At 40.0% G+C, this 18,937-nt stretch overlaps 1 protein-coding gene across 5 annotated transcripts in view; it reads right to left on the bottom strand.

Moving 5' to 3' along the window:
* The window catches only part of atp2b1a (ATPase plasma membrane Ca2+ transporting 1a), a 37,753-nt gene extending 24,109 nt beyond the window's left edge, over positions 1-13,644 (bottom strand). For 4 of the 5 annotated variants that reach the window (XM_075471732.1, XM_075471734.1, XM_075471735.1 and 1 more), the window contains exons 1-2: positions 13,247-13,320; positions 1,835-2,317 (exon numbers count right to left, since the gene is read on the bottom strand). In XM_075471732.1, coding sequence (XP_075327847.1) covers positions 1,835-2,027 — 193 coding nt within the window. In that variant the 5' untranslated portion in view covers positions 2,028-2,317; positions 13,247-13,320. Of the gene's footprint in view, positions 1-1,834; positions 2,318-13,246; positions 13,321-13,536 lie in introns of those variants that run through there. The other variant, XM_075471733.1, reaches the window with a different exon arrangement.
* Positions 13,645-18,937: the final 5,293 nt, after the last annotated feature.

Genomic DNA, 18,937 nt, shown 5'->3' with positions numbered 1-18,937 from the left:
ACCAAATAGGATCTTTTTGGCAATATACAGAATGGCAGTACTTAGATTTAGCTTAATCCAAGCAGGCAGTGATTTCTAATTTTGCAAACTAGTATAGTGAAGTGATACATTTATGCACAGTCTCAAAGTAGTCATACTTGAATGATGAAAAAAAAAAAAAAAAAAAAAAAAAATGAGCTTGGAAATGTGAAGGATTAGCGAAGGATTGGCTTAAGAGCTTTGAGAAATGACTGACCAACTAATTGGAAATCCCTTTTCAATTGTCAGGCTCCTGTAATCTTAAATGATGGCTTAATTTCCCAAGCCAATAATGAATGAGCTGATTGAAACTAAAGTGTCAAAAATCTGTGACTGCCCAACACTTTGAACGGCACCTGCTGCAAGAGGAAACCAGATTTGGACCCAGTCAAGCTTAAGAGTGCATTGTCGCTACAAATGACTGCACAAGATAAAAAAAATTTAATTTCTAAAAACTATATTAAAGCTGGCTTCAATTTGCAGGATGACTGAAAAATATACAGATACATGCAAAACTGAGGCAGCTGAAATAATCTATGTTTGATCCTCCAAACAAGCTTATATACAGTTAATTTACCCACTCACATGCTTGTAAAACAGACAAATTGTAATAACATGTCTTTGTGCCTTACAACAAGTGTTGACAGGCTAATGAATCACAGTCTATCTCACGTTAAATACAGAACTTGTGGAACCTGAGCAGGGAGAGGAGAAAATATAGTTATAAAACAGCCAGTGTCACTCATGCTACAAATATGACAGGATTCTACATTCACTAACCTGACAACCACATGCATGTTTAGGCAACTCACACCCATTAAACAGCTGAATTCCAATTCTGTAACTTCTCCTTGCAGTTTTGACAAAAACCTATGGGCCACTAAAGACAGCAATAAAAAGACTGCATTGTACATCACTTCTACTGTCAACAAATGGAACGTGAAGAATTAAACAGTGTGGTTAAGACTGTAGCCACAATGAGAGATGCTTTCAATTGTACTAAAGCACTGCATTTATCCCCATTTCTGCCTATTTGATGAGGCACAGGAATTGTATACCCCCCTTTGCTTTAAGACACTGCATGCAGAGGACTACTGCTGTTACAGTGAATATGTGGTGCCGTTTTAATCTGGGATCAAACTGAAAATCCCCTCTCATTAGAGTTCAGTCAAGGTCATACTGGCGATTAAGCAGACTGTCTACAGAGAAACAACCTCAGACAGAGGTAAAAGAGAAAAAAAAAAAAAAAAAGCTGCCAAAAATATTTCAGTGGGCTTCTGCAACCCATCTGAAATTTAACAAAAATTCTTGGTACTGTAGGGTGAAAAATGTATTGATGAAAGAGTAACACAAGACGACCTACACAAAAATGAATGAACCCTTTTGCTACCTTGTTTAAATAACTACCCAGTCAAACAGTCTCCCGTTTTGTCCACCGCATGAGGGACAATGACCTGCCTGCAGACTGGTACTCTGCCCAAGCAAACAGCTGGTCTGTCTGAAGCCTACACACAGAGACACGCACACACAGACACAGAGGTGAAAGAGGAGAGAGGGAGGGTGGGAGGGACATATCTGCAGGCCTTGAAATAGAACAGGATTGGCCCAGGTCAGAGCCAGCCTGCCTGGCCACCTGTCTGGCATATAAGTGTTTCCTAGGAAGTGATGTCAAGGTATGCATAATTTGGAAGGCACGGTCAATGACACGCCCAACAAACTATTTGTGTATAATGTTTTCTTTAAAACAAAAATCATTACCAACATGGTTGGTCATAGATACTGAAAATATATTGAGTTTAGTAAAGTATTACTGTACCATCTATAGGTGATGTTTTTAACCGGTTGCAGAGTCCAAGAGTATCCGCACAAGTTTCCTCAATTTTGCTAATCGCTTCAGCGCCTCTCAGTTCCATTAAGGAGCGCAGGTCTTTGACAGTGCAGCCAAACTCTCCATCGTGGTTGGCCTCCACCATGGAGTTCTTCACCCCACTGTACGAGTTGTTCGCCATTGTCCTGCTGCTTCCCCAGTCTTTTTCAAAGTGCTGGTGCTTTGACTCGACAGTGGGGGTAAAACGAAGAGGTGCTGTCCTGGAAAAGAAGCTTAAATCCTCAAGAGTGCAAACACAGTGATAGTTCCCATAAACAGCTGACAGGCCCTTCACAGGCAGCGGGAGTCATACACCAGGTTGGAGGGCAGGGATATTACAAAAAAAGCCATTTCCCTTGGACAGCTGAGTTCCTAGTCATTCATGGTGACTAAGATTCACCCACAGAGCCGGAGATCACCATTCATGCAGATCTGAAAGAGAAAAGCAAATGTAGATAAGAAAAAGGTCAACAGTGACACTATAAAGTTCAATGTCATGCAATAGAAAAAGAAAGTGCTATTTGAACATTGTTTAAACCTTTTAAATATTTTAAATGGAAGCAACAAACAAAAAAATAGGATGTGTTGCTTAATGCCATAATTAATAGCTGATGAGACAACTAATTGGTTGTAAATTAACAACAAGTACAAGATGATTTTGACTGATCAGTAAAAAAAATGGGTGGGCAAATCATTTAATAATTAAAAACACCCTTTTCAAAGAAGAATTTCCCACAATTTGGGGATTTAACCATATAGAGAACATAATCATAAAAAAAGATGAAATTCTGTGTGATGGGAGCCATAATCCCTGCAGCCTCAGGCAGCAAAGCATCAGAAATCTGTAAAGGTAATCACTGCGTTGACTCAGCAACACATCAGTAAAGACAGCTTGTGGTGGCATCCATAAAAGCAGGTAAAATATCCACCAAGACTTTAAAAAAAAAAAAAAAACTTTCTTATGAGCAAGACCCAGAAACGCTTCCGCCCTTTCTGTGCTCGAGTTCATTTAAGACTGACTGAGATGAAGCGGAAAATTGTCCTCTGGTCTGATGGAAAGTATGAAGTTCTTTTTGGAAATCCTGGACGCTCCAGCCTCCAGGCTAAAGAGGAGAGAGACCATCTGGCTTATCATCAGTGCACAGCTCAAAAGCCAGCATCTGCAGTGGTGTGGGGGGTGCAATAGTGCACATGGCATGGATAACTTGCACATTTGAGGAGGCACAATTAAAGCCAAATGTTATATACAGGTTTTAGAACATCATCTGCTGCCTTTCAGATTACTTTCTTTTTTCTTCTCAGAGAAGGCGGAGCATATTTCATCAAGACAAAAAGACCATGTTCTGTATGGTAAAACAACCTTTGCCTACATTTGAACGGCCTGCATTTGCTGATTCTTTCCGTCTCAGATATAGGGGTTCGGATCAGTCTTCTACCAGTCTTTTTTTTCTTTATTATACAGCTGCAACTGACAAACAGACAAACTAAAAACCTCCCATCTGTATAAAGTTGAGAAACTGGAGGCTGCTGAGACAAAATGCAAACTAACAAATTAAACTGCCTGCAGTCATGGCCAAAAGATTTTTAATAGCTGTACTTGTAATTTAATAATAATTTTGTCTTCTGGATAAAACCCTTGTCTATCACTATATGCCCTGTGCTACAGTCCAAGTGTGTGTGCACAGCACAGCAACGCTGCTTTCAGGGCCTTTCCCTACACAGATTTTAAAGATAGCAATTTCCTCTCTGCAGTGTGTTTATTGCCAATACAAACTCTGCACTTTTTCATAGTGAAGGACTTCCTGCAGCATCTTACTGTATCTCACCTGTGTTGGATTGAGAGTTGGAAAGCATTTTCTTTTTGTGTGTAAGATTAAAAAAAAAAAAAAGAAGAAGAAAAAAATCCCAATGATGACTTGTGAACTTAACAACATCATATTAGATCACATTTTGGTGCTTTCTTCCAACTTGATCGTTTCTAAATTTAATTTTAATGTCCAAGGTACAGTAAATCCAGAATGTAAAAAGCAAATCAAGTATAGTCATAGCTTTTGCTTCAATAACATGAAATTTTCCAAATTTGCTTGTTTAAACAAATATCTGCAGTCTAAAGATGATTATGATGGAACACATGGGGCATGCACTGCCCAAAACAACAACTTTTGTCGGCAGGAGTGTCAAACAAAGTAGTCTGGAGCAAAACTGCCAGAATTACAGCCGCACACAAACAACAGGCCAGTGTCTCCACTCAAACTCAGACCCAGCAATGCTGTCAAAAACACAATTAACATGACAACGAGACGGGCAAGCGTGGTAATACAGTGCAACATCTAAACCTGTATCTGTCAAACATTAAACAGCACAAGCCATCCAAGAATCTAATATCGTCAACTTTTATCTAAAATCAACTCCGATTGTTGAGCTGCACTGCTCTCAATATACTTTCATCAATGGAAAAATTTTAATGCTACACATCACATGCTCACCAAAATCAATATTATGGTATTCTAATCATATACTACAGGTTTGCCTCGTAATTACTCTAGTTTATCTGCTGGAAAACACATTTCCAGATCTGACATAACTTCTTATCTTTTGCATTCTTGACATAAACACTGTGTCAAGTAACAAAAACTTTGAGGACCTTTGGGCAAGGCTACAGCAGCTCTCTTGTGAGCAAATAATCTCTGCGTGCCAGGTATAGATGGTTTATGGCGTCAGCTATGGAGATGTATGCTGCATGTAACTTCAAGTAGCCTGCATACTCGGGGCACCCGGGCCTAACCGTGCATTTCAGTTTAGGCTATACAATTCAAACTTGTCTGTGTTTATATTTTGGAGAGATGCTGCAACACCCACAATCCCCATGCCATTTCAGGCCCTGTAGAATGTGAGATTAATCATTACTCAGAATTAATCTGTAAAACCGATTGGTCTGAGAAAGCCTTGTATACAATACCACCAAATTCTATGTGAAAAATGAGAGTTTTAATACAAACTATGCGTGGAAAGTGGTTCGACTACTTCTGCCTTTGCTGCTTGATGTGACAAAACTGTTTCTTAAGGCCAAGCATCATTAAAGCTAAACAAAGTTTTTCTTAAAATTCTGATAAGCATAAGAGGGTTAAATTTTTTTTTATTTATTTATTTTTTTTAAATCACTTATTAACAGTAAAAGTTAATTCTCAATTCTTAATGCTCAATTCTGCATTTCACATTTAGAGCTTTTAGGCTGAGTAATAAAGATTTTTGTTGACTGACAATTCTGTCAAGTTCTTCACAAAACCCGCAGGTGTTCTGGCGCAGTTTTCAAATGCTTTTTTTTTCTAAAAGGATTTTTTGGCACTAGTGACAAAGTTGCAGAACAGCCGACACAGAATAAAAGTCTCCACCTGCTTCTGTGATAAATTAAAATCACGACAACGCAGTGTAGTAGACGTTTTATGGATTGTAAATCTGTTAATGTGGTATTAACTCTACTCCAAAAAAAAACACGTCACCTTAAATCATCATACACATCATCCACTATAGCTTAAAGTTTTTAAACTGAAGCATTACATACACAGTATAAGCACCCTGCCAACTCAAACACACAAGTGTGTGAATGAGGGAAAGTTTGGATTAAAAATAAAATAAAATAAAAATTAGTTAATAACTATTATGACCAGAAAAGCCACCAGCTTCCCTGCAGAGTAACTGGTGGGGAATTGTAATGAACAGTGACCAACTGACTGATTACCTCAGGAAAAGCCCTCCGTTTAATCTAATTAAGACTATCTGTGGCATGAGGGAGCTCCATGGTGCTCTACATGGAGAGAGCCCGCTCTTACAAGAGGCTGCTGTCCATTGAGCTTTAATCAGCCCAACACAATGAGGCTGAATCATTCATGATGGCCAGGTAGATAAGAGTCTGTGTTGGAGCGACTCAGACGAGCAACCTACATCACAATGTAATTAGAAGCTTAAGCAAAGTCGCTGTCAAACGTTTTAGTGAGGACTATTTTATTTTATTTTTTTAAACTAAAAGGGCCTAATTCAATCTATTGCATTCAATTCAACAGGATGGGATTTACTTCTAGTTTGAAAGCGTTTTATACAACACGACACTTCCACATGGAAAGCCCACATATAGAATTTAAGCCCCATTGTAAAGGGGAGCTGAAATCAGGTGAAGGTGCTTCACGAACAAAAAGGTTTCTTTCTATAGGCATCCTTTCAATAATGTTGTCAGATGTGAATAAAAAAACCTCAGCCCGTCACTTGCAAATTCAAGGACTTTTACTTCGCCATATATGACTGCCCTGTTATATTTAAGCCATTTAGAAGGTGGTACTCCCAATCAATATGGGTCTGACGCCATAGATTTTTGTGTCTATGAATAATTTACACCCTAAAAACACGAGGAGGAAAAAAGGGACCAGATTAAAAAAACATTTTTCTTAGACTGGATGGTAACATGGGTACAAGTTACAGCTCTCATGGTGTGCAATATCAGATTTGTGAGAAATATAGTGATCTAATGTAGCTGCCCTTAAGTCTCTCATCAAATGTAGAGATTTGAGCCCCTTTCCCTTGCGCTCCAGCAAAAGTGGGTTCATTCAACATATCAAATGTTCAGAGTTCACTTTTTCGCCCAGTGTTTGAGCTAAATCAACAAGAGAAACGCACAATCTAACCTTGAAAAAAAAAAAAAAAAAAAAGTGTGTTTCCATGTTTCACAAAACTACTGAATGTTTATCGCATTGGATTGTTTAGAGTGCTCTAATCACGTGGGTACGGATCATTATTGGCCAACATCCATCCTTAATTTGACTGATGGTCACTAAAAAGCCCAAATGAAAGGTAAAGTAATTTTTTAATCATTTTCAAATGGAGAGAAGAGCTGCACCGACACGAGAAAAAGCTTGCTGGAGGGCAAGGTTCATAGTCAGAACTGGAGTAATATCAAGAAACCATTTTGTTTGAAGCTTTATAGTCAGGTCACACACATGCACATGTATGCTCTCACCTGATACTGGAGTCGACCACAACTCTGTGTTGCCACCAGTTCAAAAGATGTTTCCTCAGCCTAAAACTAGCTGTTCTTAACTTAAAAATAATTCAGCATGGGGCTGATTGGCTTATACAGACAGGATTACCAAAGGATTTTTCAAGCATGAATAAAATAACTGCCAAGTCAACAAATATCACTGAATTAGTGAGACATGGAACCATCAAGGAAAACAACACAGCATGTTACAGTGAAACAGGAGACAATGTTCAATGTCATTTCACCCAAAAATCCATGATCAGAGAGCACTTTTAATGGTTATGCCAATATAACATGCTGCTGTGACAAAAAGGATTCTGTGGACTTGACAGATATACGTCACCTGATTTACTGTTTCATCTGGCATGAATGGCATATATCGCCACCCACTGTGGCTCGCTCTCTGTCACTTTCACAAGAATGCCTGAGTGAAACCTCACATTAACGATGTGAGCAATGTGTGAACGACTGACTGCAATCTTTCTTAACACAATGATGAAGCCAATGTTTCGCATCTCGCATCTGAAAAAGGCTTTGGTAACACCGAATGACAAGTAAAAATGTGCTAAATTCTTAAGAGTGTGTTGAGCGTGGAGATGGACTAAAGGTGAAGTATGTCCTCATTTCAGCGCAACACTAGAAAATTAAACCTGCAGGAAACTTAAGCTAACCCACATGCTCACGCACACCCTGATGTTTGAGCTTCAGGTAACACTACATAATAAAGAATAATTGTTTTGTACATTAAAGTGAAACTAAAGAAAGGTTGACAATGATTAAAAATACTGAACAAGGAAAGATTCATCCGTCTGCAATGATTTCGACTACCAATTCAAAAAGATGTGTGACCTTCAATGGTTTTTTTTGTTCATTTTTGCACAGTTTATGTACATATTCCAACAAACCAAGACAGCCAGATCAAGACTCTTGGATAAAAAGCATACAATCTTGCACTTTGATGTGTACTTTTTTTAAAATTGCGTTAATGGCTTCAAACAAACAAATTTTGGCAAGAATGTTTCACTTGCTCCGAGTACCACAAGCAGCAGCCGACAGTAATGAATGTAATTCTCTAGCTTCTTCTAACTTAAAGTCTTACTGTAACAGCTCTCTGCGACATTCACACTCCCCAACCCAACAAGCAGCAACAACGCCAAGATGAAGGAAGTGCCAACATTTGCCGAGCTGTGTCACTTTAGGGTGGCGGAGCAGGTCACATGTCACAACAGTGGAAAATCATTGTGATTGGATCTCCAAGCCAACAGCTGGCATAGTATGGTTGAATGACAGAGGCTACAGTTAACCCTTTCCACAATACTGCAGCCAAGCCGCAGCTCAGCTTGCATATGTGCCCATGGATCAGAGATTTGTAAGTCACAAGTCGACACAAGCTATTTAAGGCTAGTATTTCTTGTTAGATCCAAAAAGAAACCTCCATCGAGACGCTGTTGCAAAAGTAAGCAAGAAGATGGGACAATGGAGGTGGGTGTCTCACAAATATTCTCATGTCTTTGTGTCCACACTTAGGAAACCCTCTGGCAATTTGAACACCTTCACGTGCCAACAACTCGATGCAAGTCAAGGATAGCAATTCTAGGGATCCCTCTGCAATGGAGCCGCCTAATGCGAGATGTGATATTTTTAGCTTCCCCCAGACTGTTCCCTCCCCCCACAGCCAGTCGTAGCTGAACTGGGTCAGGCCATGTAAATGTGGAGGGTACAAAGCAGAGACACCCTGCCATCCTTGTGCAGCGTGGCTTGCAGCTAAGAGTGCTACTTCACCCCACAGACTGGAACCTCTACACAGCTCTCAAAGACTGTCAGGCTGCCAGTTCATGAGAATGCACAGTCAGAAGTGTCAACAGCAACACCCTTTGGCTCTCCAGCTCCTCTTTATCATGTATGGAGAAACCTGTAACGGTCTTTAAAATGAATCCTTCACCTGGATTTAAGTTTGTAAGTTTAAGAGAAATGAGAGTTACTTGATGTTATCACTGTATATCATAATCCATCAACTGTGCATTCATTTCTAAGGCAACTGCTTTATCGATAAACCACTCTCTGCATTACTGTTAATGATAGTACATTTCCTGTCATGCAAGGATGCACATATTTCCAAAAGTACCGTGTAGCGAGTGCAAGGCTTTTGTGTAAGATAATGACATTTAGAAATCTTGAGGATAATCAGCAGTGCTCCAGATAAACATGCCACTAAAAAGGCTTCTCAAAATCTGGGCTCCTGCATGCAAAACAAAGAAGTGAAATTTCAAATTCACCTAAAATTGATGAAAACAGCTGAGGTAAGAGCTGTACTTTAAATGTAGTGTATTAAAAAGAGGCCCGGTGTTACAGCTACTTAAGTAAATAAAAGGCCTTGGCCTCTATGGTATGCTGAACAAAGCTGAGGGAGAATCTATTGTCTGTCTGTAACTCTGCAAAGAAAAACCTAAAGCACTGTGACTACAGCATCATAATAATCTAGAGCTTTCTCTCAAGTTGACCCCAATGTCTTTCAGCTTCAAAGGGCTAAAAATGGTAATTGGGACAGCTTCGGTTTCTTCAGATCATTCCAACCTGTGATCCCAATGTCATGATAAATATTTAGACATCAATTAACCTCAACATATTTAACACTTTCCGTGTTCTTTTGACTCCTAAAACAATATCTTGTTAACACTCCCCTTTACTTTCACACCATTCAGGAAAATGTTTTTTCTTAAAAATTAAAAGCTAAATATTTAAACGACAAATATACACCCACACACGCTGCTTAATCTTTCAGCTTGTAATAACTGTTACAAACCCACTCTTTAGTATGAGTGGAGCAACTGGCGGCATAGTGGTGAAAAATGTTTGGACCATGAATGATTAGAAAACCAGGAAGGATTTGCAGAGCCTCTCTTGTCGACAGGACAAAATGTTGCAACTTGTATTGAACCACTTTGAAGATGAGAAGCTGTTTGTTCTTTGATTCTAGACAGTAGCTCAGCACCCCAGGGTCCTGCAGCCCTGCCATTTTCTGCTACAGCCGGACTTTGCTGTTCCAATCATTTCAGCTCTAAGATGGACTTGTTGACGTGAGCAGAGCATTATATCCATTTCTCAAAAACTTATAGCACATATAATGCAGTTTTTCTTTATCCTACCCTGGAAGCTATGCTGTAAGATTTAATTTCAGTGTTCAAATAACTAATAAACGCATATTCATGCGGGCTACTTTTGCTCCTCAGGGTTCGAAATAACAACCTGCACTCCTGTCAGAGGACTCTCATGCTTTCATTAGCTGCCACGTTACAGTGACGTTGCTAGACTTCCTCAATTGTGCTGATACGGTAAAGCAAAGCTTCAATTATCTTACTTAACTTTGTAAAATAAATGACAAGCTCACATTAGTAGAAAAAGCATACAGCCGAGAAGAAAATTATAGTGTCCATTTCCACCAACAGGGCTTTGCAAAGAAAAACTTTGCCGTGTGGAGGTCTGCTGATGTTTTCTAAACCTATTAAGAAGGCAAGTAGATCCAAAAAACTAATAGGAAAACCAAATTATCTACCCCGCTTTAAAAAAAAAAAAAAAACCAGCATCTTTGCTGAAACATCAAAACTAACAAATATGGCATGTCTAGACAATTATATTGTGATATTTGGTGCCACATCCATTGAAACAATTTTAGTAAGCAAGATCAGAGTTGAAGTCCGTGTATGCCATTTTCCAATTACGTTCCCAATTCCATTTCAAATAATGTTGAAGCTAATAACTTGTAGACAAACCTATGCACTCTAAAGCAAGATGAATGAGTCGTAATGGGTGACTCGAACTCTACGTAAGCCAATACCGCTGCTTGTAATAACATTGGCCTTAGAGTCTACTCTCAACAAGATAAATAAGCAAAACTCCATCATGAGCACATGAAATCATAAATACATCATATGTCATGGTACAACAACGTATGTTTGGCTGCAATGCTTGCTCAATGTCACCTTAGGCCTACAGTGACTATGCTTTAAAACAATGCTTATTTCCAAAAACCTGAAAAGCAACTGACTGAACTGAGGAATTACGGCCAGTTGTTAAGATTGGCCTACTTTTGGCGGTGAGCACAACTTAAGAGCAGTTTCTAACTAACCACGATTAAGCTGCAAACAAGTGATAAGTGCATTATCTCAGTGTGGTATACACTCTGTGACTCCTCAAAAACTTGTGTGAAAACAGTCAGCAAAATGTTAGAATACCAGAAATCACACAATTTCAAACAGGTTACTAGACCACAAAAAGTTATAGAAAACAACACCACAGCTACCTCAACGCTGCCACAGCTAAGGAGATCACAGAGTGACATAAGCTCTACACTTAACATATAGGCTCGCTAAACAAATCCAAAAAGTACTGAAATCAATTTTTGTTTTTTATTATTTTTGTCGGGGTAAGCAGTATTCTCGACTGGGAGCCATTAAAAAGAGGATTGTATGGCAAAGAATAAGAAGGGGTATTTTTGTCATTCTTGAGTGACAGCAACAGTCTGAGTTCAAAGGGCTCAGACGCAGGGGAAGACTTACTGATGATTTAAGTGAATCATTAGACAGCCATCATGAAATATCACACGCTGCTAAACCTGGAGAATTGTTATTCAATCAAGTCTGAAAGTAAAATAATAATAATTACTATCACAGACTCATACTGAATCTAAGCAACTGGCTTTCTTATACACTATTCAACAAAAGGTGTTCTGGCTAAAGTATTTCCGCATGAAATGGCTTGGCCGTTTTTAAATTATGTAACAAATCCACAGATGACTACTCTCACTCATCAAACCAGTCATGTTCCCTTCAAGCTTGTGCTAAATTCTATGTTTAAATGTATTTTGAGATTATGATACCACGTGTGAACCACTATAGGATCACCAGTCATTACACAAACGCGGGAAGACACCGCTGGGCTGGAGCAAGCCGGGTGACTTTTAATAGGATAAGGAGTGATCCCGTCAACTAAACACCAAAAGGTGCTCAGTAGGTGCACTCCACATCAGCCTTTGTAGTAGCAGACCATTTTTTGAGTGTGGGAGTATTATATCACAGTGTCCACCTAGACTAAGCACGCAGCGTTAACATACGTCATCTTACAGAAACTGTAAAGCATAAGAAATAGTTAAAAGTGACATGCTATAGTTTCAAGGTCTAGCGTCTCTCCTCTTGAATGTCAGCTGCCGTGCAAGTCGCTCAATAAACGTTATTTGGGTCTTCCCCGTTTCAAGCCTTGTGCTATGAAATAGGGGTTTGGCTGATATGCTGCTGTGACTAAAATAATGCATCTATCAGACGTGTTTTCCGTGACTCGGGTTAAGCATCGATAACATGTGGTTAACTGCCAAATCGTGTGTTTAGAATGTCGTAACGGGAGAGAGAGATTGACAGGGAATTTCAGAGGTGAATTACATTCCCGTATGGGTGGAAGGCGTTGTTGCTCAACAAAATACGTTAACCGTACATGTTCGCTGTGTGATGACAGACAGCTGAGAGGGGTTTTATTAATGTGCCTGAACGGGTGCCTTTCTCGGCTCCCCAAGTTGCCCTCGTTGGCAACCGTCACTAAACGGACGTTATTTTCTCGACTCCACATGCTGCGAGAGTCCACGCGCTGAAGCCGTTGGTAGCAACCCAACTAACGGTAACTGTGACATTACTTACAAGCATATATGGGTTCCAAAAAAGATTTTTTAACTGACCGAATAACAAATAATGAAACTCTGGAATTTGTCTGTTCGAATGAAATACACGTAACTTTCTGTAACGCGACGGCCACATTTCAAGTGTCACGCGTTGTTAAAGGGGAGACTAATGAGCCTCGAAGTCTAACCGTTAATTTACTGTTCACCACAGCCGTTAAAACATCGTTACTGGCTAGCGTACAGTGTTAGCCAACTAGCTCCCATGCCTTAGCCAATGCTGATAGTAAAGAGGGGAAATACAAAAATAAAGCTGCTTCTAACAGATTGACAAGTCGAACAACTTAGTCCTGTGCAAAGCAGAGGCTATAGTAAATTAAGCGCAAGCAATGGGAATCTGGCAGCATCCTGCCACATTAGCTACCTGGGTTGGAAAATAAGACGCCCAATGTCAGTATCTAACCAAGATATAACGTTAGCTAACGATGTTAGCTTCGTACATACCAGGGAGCTACCCACCAGAGGCTGGCCCTCGTTGATCCTTGCACAAAAATATAAGATTTAACGAGTCAGGGTTTTATCAGTAGCGTCCAAAACACCTGGGATCATAGCTCATCTCGTGGCATTTTATTGCACTTGCAGAGAGAATATAACCATAAGAAATACTTACTCCGTTCTCTGGAACGCAACCTAGGTCCCTTTCTGTCTTTCACTCCCCCTCAGTCTCACCAAAGACTAGACTCTCTCCCCTGATCTGAGGTAAAATCCCGCCCACTGCGCTGTCACAGCCACAGCCAAAGTCTCCAGCGTGAGCTGTCAAGATGGTTCTCGTACCACATGCGCAATGTGGAAACCCAAGTCCACTATTCCGGGAACTTGACACATGCGTTCTAAAACATGGCCATAGTGAGGATGAACTGGCTTAATGTTGCCACAAAAAAATGCATTATAGACACCTACCTGGTGAATCTAGTAGTAATCTCTGACAGACCAGTTCATCACAGAGCAAGTGGAGACCGTGGGTACCTGCTTTTTATTCAACAACTTAATCCTTGCCTGGTGGCATCAACTGTTCTTCTACCGGATTTTAAGCATAAAACTATTATACGAAATGCTCCAGGATTGATGATACGCCCCTCCTTCGAAAAAAAAAAAAGAAAAAAGAAGAGGGTGCGCTTTCTCCAGCGTACAATTTGGCGGAAGCGGAAGTACACTGCAGTGAATCTTCTTGCCTCGCCTTTTTCCCTTCTGTCACAACACCGCCAGGGACATGTGATGCACGTCAAAAGGAGGATGGGTATGGACCGATGGTGTGGATTCCCATTGGTCTAGCCAGCATATCAGTCGCCTATGGAAACGGTTACGTCATCATCCCCTCGTATTCCCTCTTTGCTCCCGTGTCGCTTTATAATAACAGGATTATTGAACAGTTCCTCCATCATAAGATGTAGCTCATGAAAAGCACGAACAATAACACCACTATCGTTTCTGCGGTCTGGAAGCATGAACCCGTCTCCACCTAAGCAACACAAGACTCTTCCCTCAGCGTCTCATCAAACCTGACGTCATTATTTCCATGACGTAGCGCGTTTTTTTCTTTCCCGGATTCAATGCCCGCATTATTTGCGATTCTTCAGTACTGTTGAGGAGTTCCACACTCGTTAATCACCCTCTCAGATAAGACCAGTGTAATGCAAACGGCAGTACTGCACGATGGCGTTAAATCCACCTCTGCAGTCATCTTTCTAATAGACTCCAAGTATTTAATAGAAACTGAACAGCATGTGCATATTGAACCGAGTAAAAGTGTTGTAAGAGCATGTGTGCAATATTAAAGGGTGCAAAACCTCAGCTATGGACAGTTAGTTAAGTACAAATACAAAATGTATTACAGAATGTTTAATATGTCCAAAGAGAAAACATTTTTTCAGGTATTGTGAATATAATACAGTGCCCATTTCAACTTGGCAGAAACTGAAAGAGAAACCAAACGTTGTTAAATTACCATAGGTTTAATTTGTTGTTTTAAACGAAGTTTTAGATCTCAGGTTTTTTTTTATGTTTGTTTTGTTTTTTTTAAGTTTTGTTTGTCCTTTCTTCAAAACAGCCATGTGGTAGATGATAAACTAAAAAAAAAACTCAATTTAAGGTCAAACTTCAGTGTAATATACTTGCTGTCTTGACACAATGGGATTTATCATTAACACAAAAGCCCCGAGTGTACAAAAGCATGTAGGTCTGCAGATTTGTAAACAGGGGAAAGGTCAATCACATGTTCATGCTTGTGTCATTTCATCATTTCTACAGTCAAAATTGTGTCAAGGGGAGAAAATATTTTGCAAGAAAGAGGAAGAGAAGGTGCATGGGGGGAAAAAGGCAGATTTTTGTAATTTGGCTTGTACAATAGTTAGGCTTTATGTGTGTGTGAGTTGCCTTTTGATGGTTCAGTGAAACACAGAATGAGGAACAATATATAGGGATGCATAGATAGATGAGGTGGTGAGATTTCTGACTAAGCTGTAAAATGTCGAAGTCCCTTCTGAGTATGCTGCATATGACCCCCCGTTTGTCTGCTGTCAAGTTTCTGCTCTGAAACTTCAAACTGGAGCTGTGCACAGCATTGCTCAGATGCTGATGTTTTCCCCTGCACCGCCAACAGTAGTACAAGTCTCAGCTGATCTAGGGTTTAACACGCTTTGCTCTGTGAACCTTCAAACTCTATAGTACCAAAGCAGAGATCTATTTTAATGTCTGCCATTTTTCCAGTTCACTGTCAGTGGTTTTGGTGGCTTCCTGAGTGCTCGCCTGCAGAGCTTTGTGTTGACCAACCCAGAGCAGATGTCTCTTTAATGTAACACTGATCCCACCCATTTATCTGTCTCTTTGCTTATCACTGTGTCAGTCCGTGCATCATCCCTCCCTCTATATCTCTTGTTCAGACACTGCAAAAGACACTGAAGAAATTGACAGCAGGAAAGCAAACAGACTTAAAAACACAGCTGGAAGATATGTACTGTAGTTTTCTTCTTTTTTTTTTTTAAATTACATTTCTCATAATCACTTTCATTCACACAATTTAGCCTGGCTTAACCCAGCAGTAAGACAATTGGTCTTAAGAAAAATAAATGAACAAATTCAATCTGCAGAGCTTGCAGTCCTCTCATTTCTGGTATTTGTGCAACATAAGATAATCAGCTGCTGAGAACTACGAGCCATAGCATCTGATCCTACAGTTGACCACAACTGTCTAAGAATACACAGAAAGCAATAATTTCAGAGGGTATAAAAGTTTCAGCGTTTCAAAGCACAAGATTCCTTATGCTGAACTCATCAACCTTCCATTAAATTCTCCTCCCTGTCATGTCCGTGTCAGTCCTTAGAACAGACAGAAAACTAATTTGAATTCTACCACGTGTCACCACTTCCTGTTTGTTCATTTGAGACTATTCAATCTCAGTTTCTATCGAAGGTCGAGATAGTGAAGCTGCAAATACAGGTGCATACGCAGCAATCTGGGAGTTGTTTGGTCTTTCGATTTCATAAATGTACACAGTGAATGTTTTGTTTCTGAAAAGTCAAATACAAAGACATTTATCTGCATAGATAGCTGAGCAGTAATGACAGAAAATTGACAGCAGCAAAAAAAAACTCACCTCAAATTCTCCTGATTTTTTTTCTTTTTTCCTAATTCATGAAGAAAAGTCATCCCAGCAAATACTTCAAAACTCATAGAGCCAGTTTTTAAATGGGTTAAGACAGAACATTTTCCCCACAGCTGTTGTCTAAATCTCACTGTTGACTCTATGGACATTTGTCAGATGCTCCGGAGCATCTTGTGAACTACGGTAAATGTCAAGTGTTATTTGCCTTTGTGCATGCTAATATGTTGTTCATGCAGTTTGGGTAAGCATTAATGATGACGCAGATAAAAACTCTCCAAAAAGGGATGTTGCCTTTCGGGAAACTTACAGACACTCTCAAAACTGAACTACAGCATTAATCTAGCTTGAAAGAGAACACATGGTTTCACATATATAACAATAGAACACAAAGTTAAGCAAAAATGTTTGCAACAAGATAGCTGCTGCGTGTGTGTTTGCTCATCCCAACATAGAACTTTAATTGCTGGGGTCCACACTGAGACGAGATAACTTGACAAATAATTGCAGGTTCAGTTGAAAAGTGTCTAGCAAGCGACACAGCGTGAGTGTGTCTGCTGTTCTAACACAGAGGAACTTTGTTGCAGAATCTTCTCACACATTTAGAAAGTACGTCGATGTGAGCTGATCAAGGTGGTTTCAAAATGCCAAAGGGAACGGAAAAAACAAGTCACAGAAAGATCATCAGTTACTTCCTAAACATACTTGAAAACAAACATGACATGTGGTGGAAATGCCAATGGTGCACTTAGAGATCATGTGCCTCTTCAGGCAAGTGGAAAATGTGAACATGAAGATGTCTCATTAGTCTGCTTACACAACCAGGTCTTTATCAGTGAGGACGTGCTGTATGAATATTGCTTCCTTTGGTCAACCAATCTTTCTACACTACTTTGTTTCTTGAACGGACATCAGATTTTCCACTGCCTCAGCACATTGGCAAAGGGTTAGACATGAAGGGAGGGAGGGCTTCCTCCTTTTGAAGAGGAAAAGAAAAAATAGTGTTGCATACTTTCAAGCAAGACTGCTGATTGGGTTTGATGTGTGAGAATTTTTTCATTAAGTTCAGTAGTTTACCAGTACTTTGCTTGTGTTTTGCAGTTTGGAAGTAATGATAATATATCATCCTGCTGAGCTTAGTGTAAGAGGGCTACATTATAACAAACTGTTTAGACCTATTATTCAGACAGGGAAGTAGCCACATCAGTTGGACAAAGTTTATATAAAGGATGGGTTTTGAATATTATAATAATAAACAATCTTTACCTAAACTGTCATTGGACAGCCATAATTACTGTAATCACATTTCTCCTTCAGTCCAAACATTGGTTAATGTCTGCTGTAGGAGTGCAATTATATGATTAACATTTGCACCGTTCTGACTGGCAAAACAACCAGAGACACAGACGCATGAATTATACTTATGATGCAGGTAGGAGAGGACCTGGAGAGAGAATCAGTCCCACAGACAAAGACTCCTTGTATGAATGAAAGCTGTGAGATGTGATGGTGGTAGGAGAGGTGGGAGTAAGGAAGAGTCTATCATGATTGAGCTGCTTGCCCTTGGTTTGTGCATGTTTGTGTTTCCTACTACCCCTGGAATTTACTGCACGGCCCTGGCAAGGACAGCCGCAGTGAGGTGAATGGCCTGCAGGAAAAAGGCCAGAGTTGTTGGGAAAGGAATAGAGGAGAGAAATGGGGAGGAGAAGCAGGAAGAGAAAGATGGAGCGAACAGACAAGGAGTTATTGTAAAAGTCAAAGAGTCAGCAAATAAGCATGAACTGGAAATAGAGATGGTAAAACAAAAGCTGTGTGTGCAGGCAAGGAGACAGTGGTCTTACTCAGCCCTGAGCCAGCAGCAGCGAGATTATCTGGCCAAGTTTCCACTCGCAAACAATAATTCCCCTCAAGTGCCCATTGAGGCCATACTTTGTAGGGACGGCGACCCACCCAGCACAATATGAGGTTGTGTGAGTGGAGGAGTCTGTTTAAGGTTATAGTACAGCATCACCACATAAAATTGTATGTGTGTGAGACAACGATCCACTCAAGAGTGCAAGAGGGCCTGTGCCACTATCCTCTTGGAGATGTTTTCCATGTTCTGTTTTCAATCGTCTATATTTACATTTAGCTTGGCTAGTGTTGGGGCTGGAAAGTGTGTTTCAGGCAAGTGAACAGTGAACATTTCACATGCCATAAAATGTAGGGCATACAAATAGTCTTGATTCAATTATTGAGGCAGTGAAAGCACCTGAGATTCCACATTTAGATGCAATGCAATGTTGACGGAAAACACTGCAGTCAGAATGGGAAAGAAAGTGGAAAACACAGCATACAAGACAAAAAAAATTGCAGTGGAACATGGAAATTATGCATATACTATAGGAAAAGTTGATTATTTAAGATGTTAAAAACTTATTGATAGGAGGGACACATTATAAAGGTAATAGAGCTGTAGAGCTGGAGTGTTTAACTTGAGCTAGAAGTAAAGGGCTCGTTAGCTTGCTGGCTGAGGCGACTTTGGGTAATTTAGTGGCAACAGGCAATCATTAAGATACTTTTTTCGCTGTATTTAGTTGTTCAGTTAGGCGTGGAGCACATCAGCCTTATAAATCAGCTTTTTTCTTCCCCCAAAGTCTGAGCAGTGCCACCAGGGACCAGGCAAAACAATTAATGGCAGCTTAATTACAGTGCCACATCAG

Source organism: Odontesthes bonariensis, chromosome 8 (genome assembly GCF_027942865.1).
Source record: "Odontesthes bonariensis isolate fOdoBon6 chromosome 8, fOdoBon6.hap1, whole genome shotgun sequence".
NCBI classification, from domain to species: Eukaryota; Metazoa; Chordata; class Actinopteri; order Atheriniformes; family Atherinopsidae; genus Odontesthes; species Odontesthes bonariensis.
Note: the sequence above shows the minus strand (reverse complement) of the source record. Positions and strands in the feature narration are given on the sequence as shown.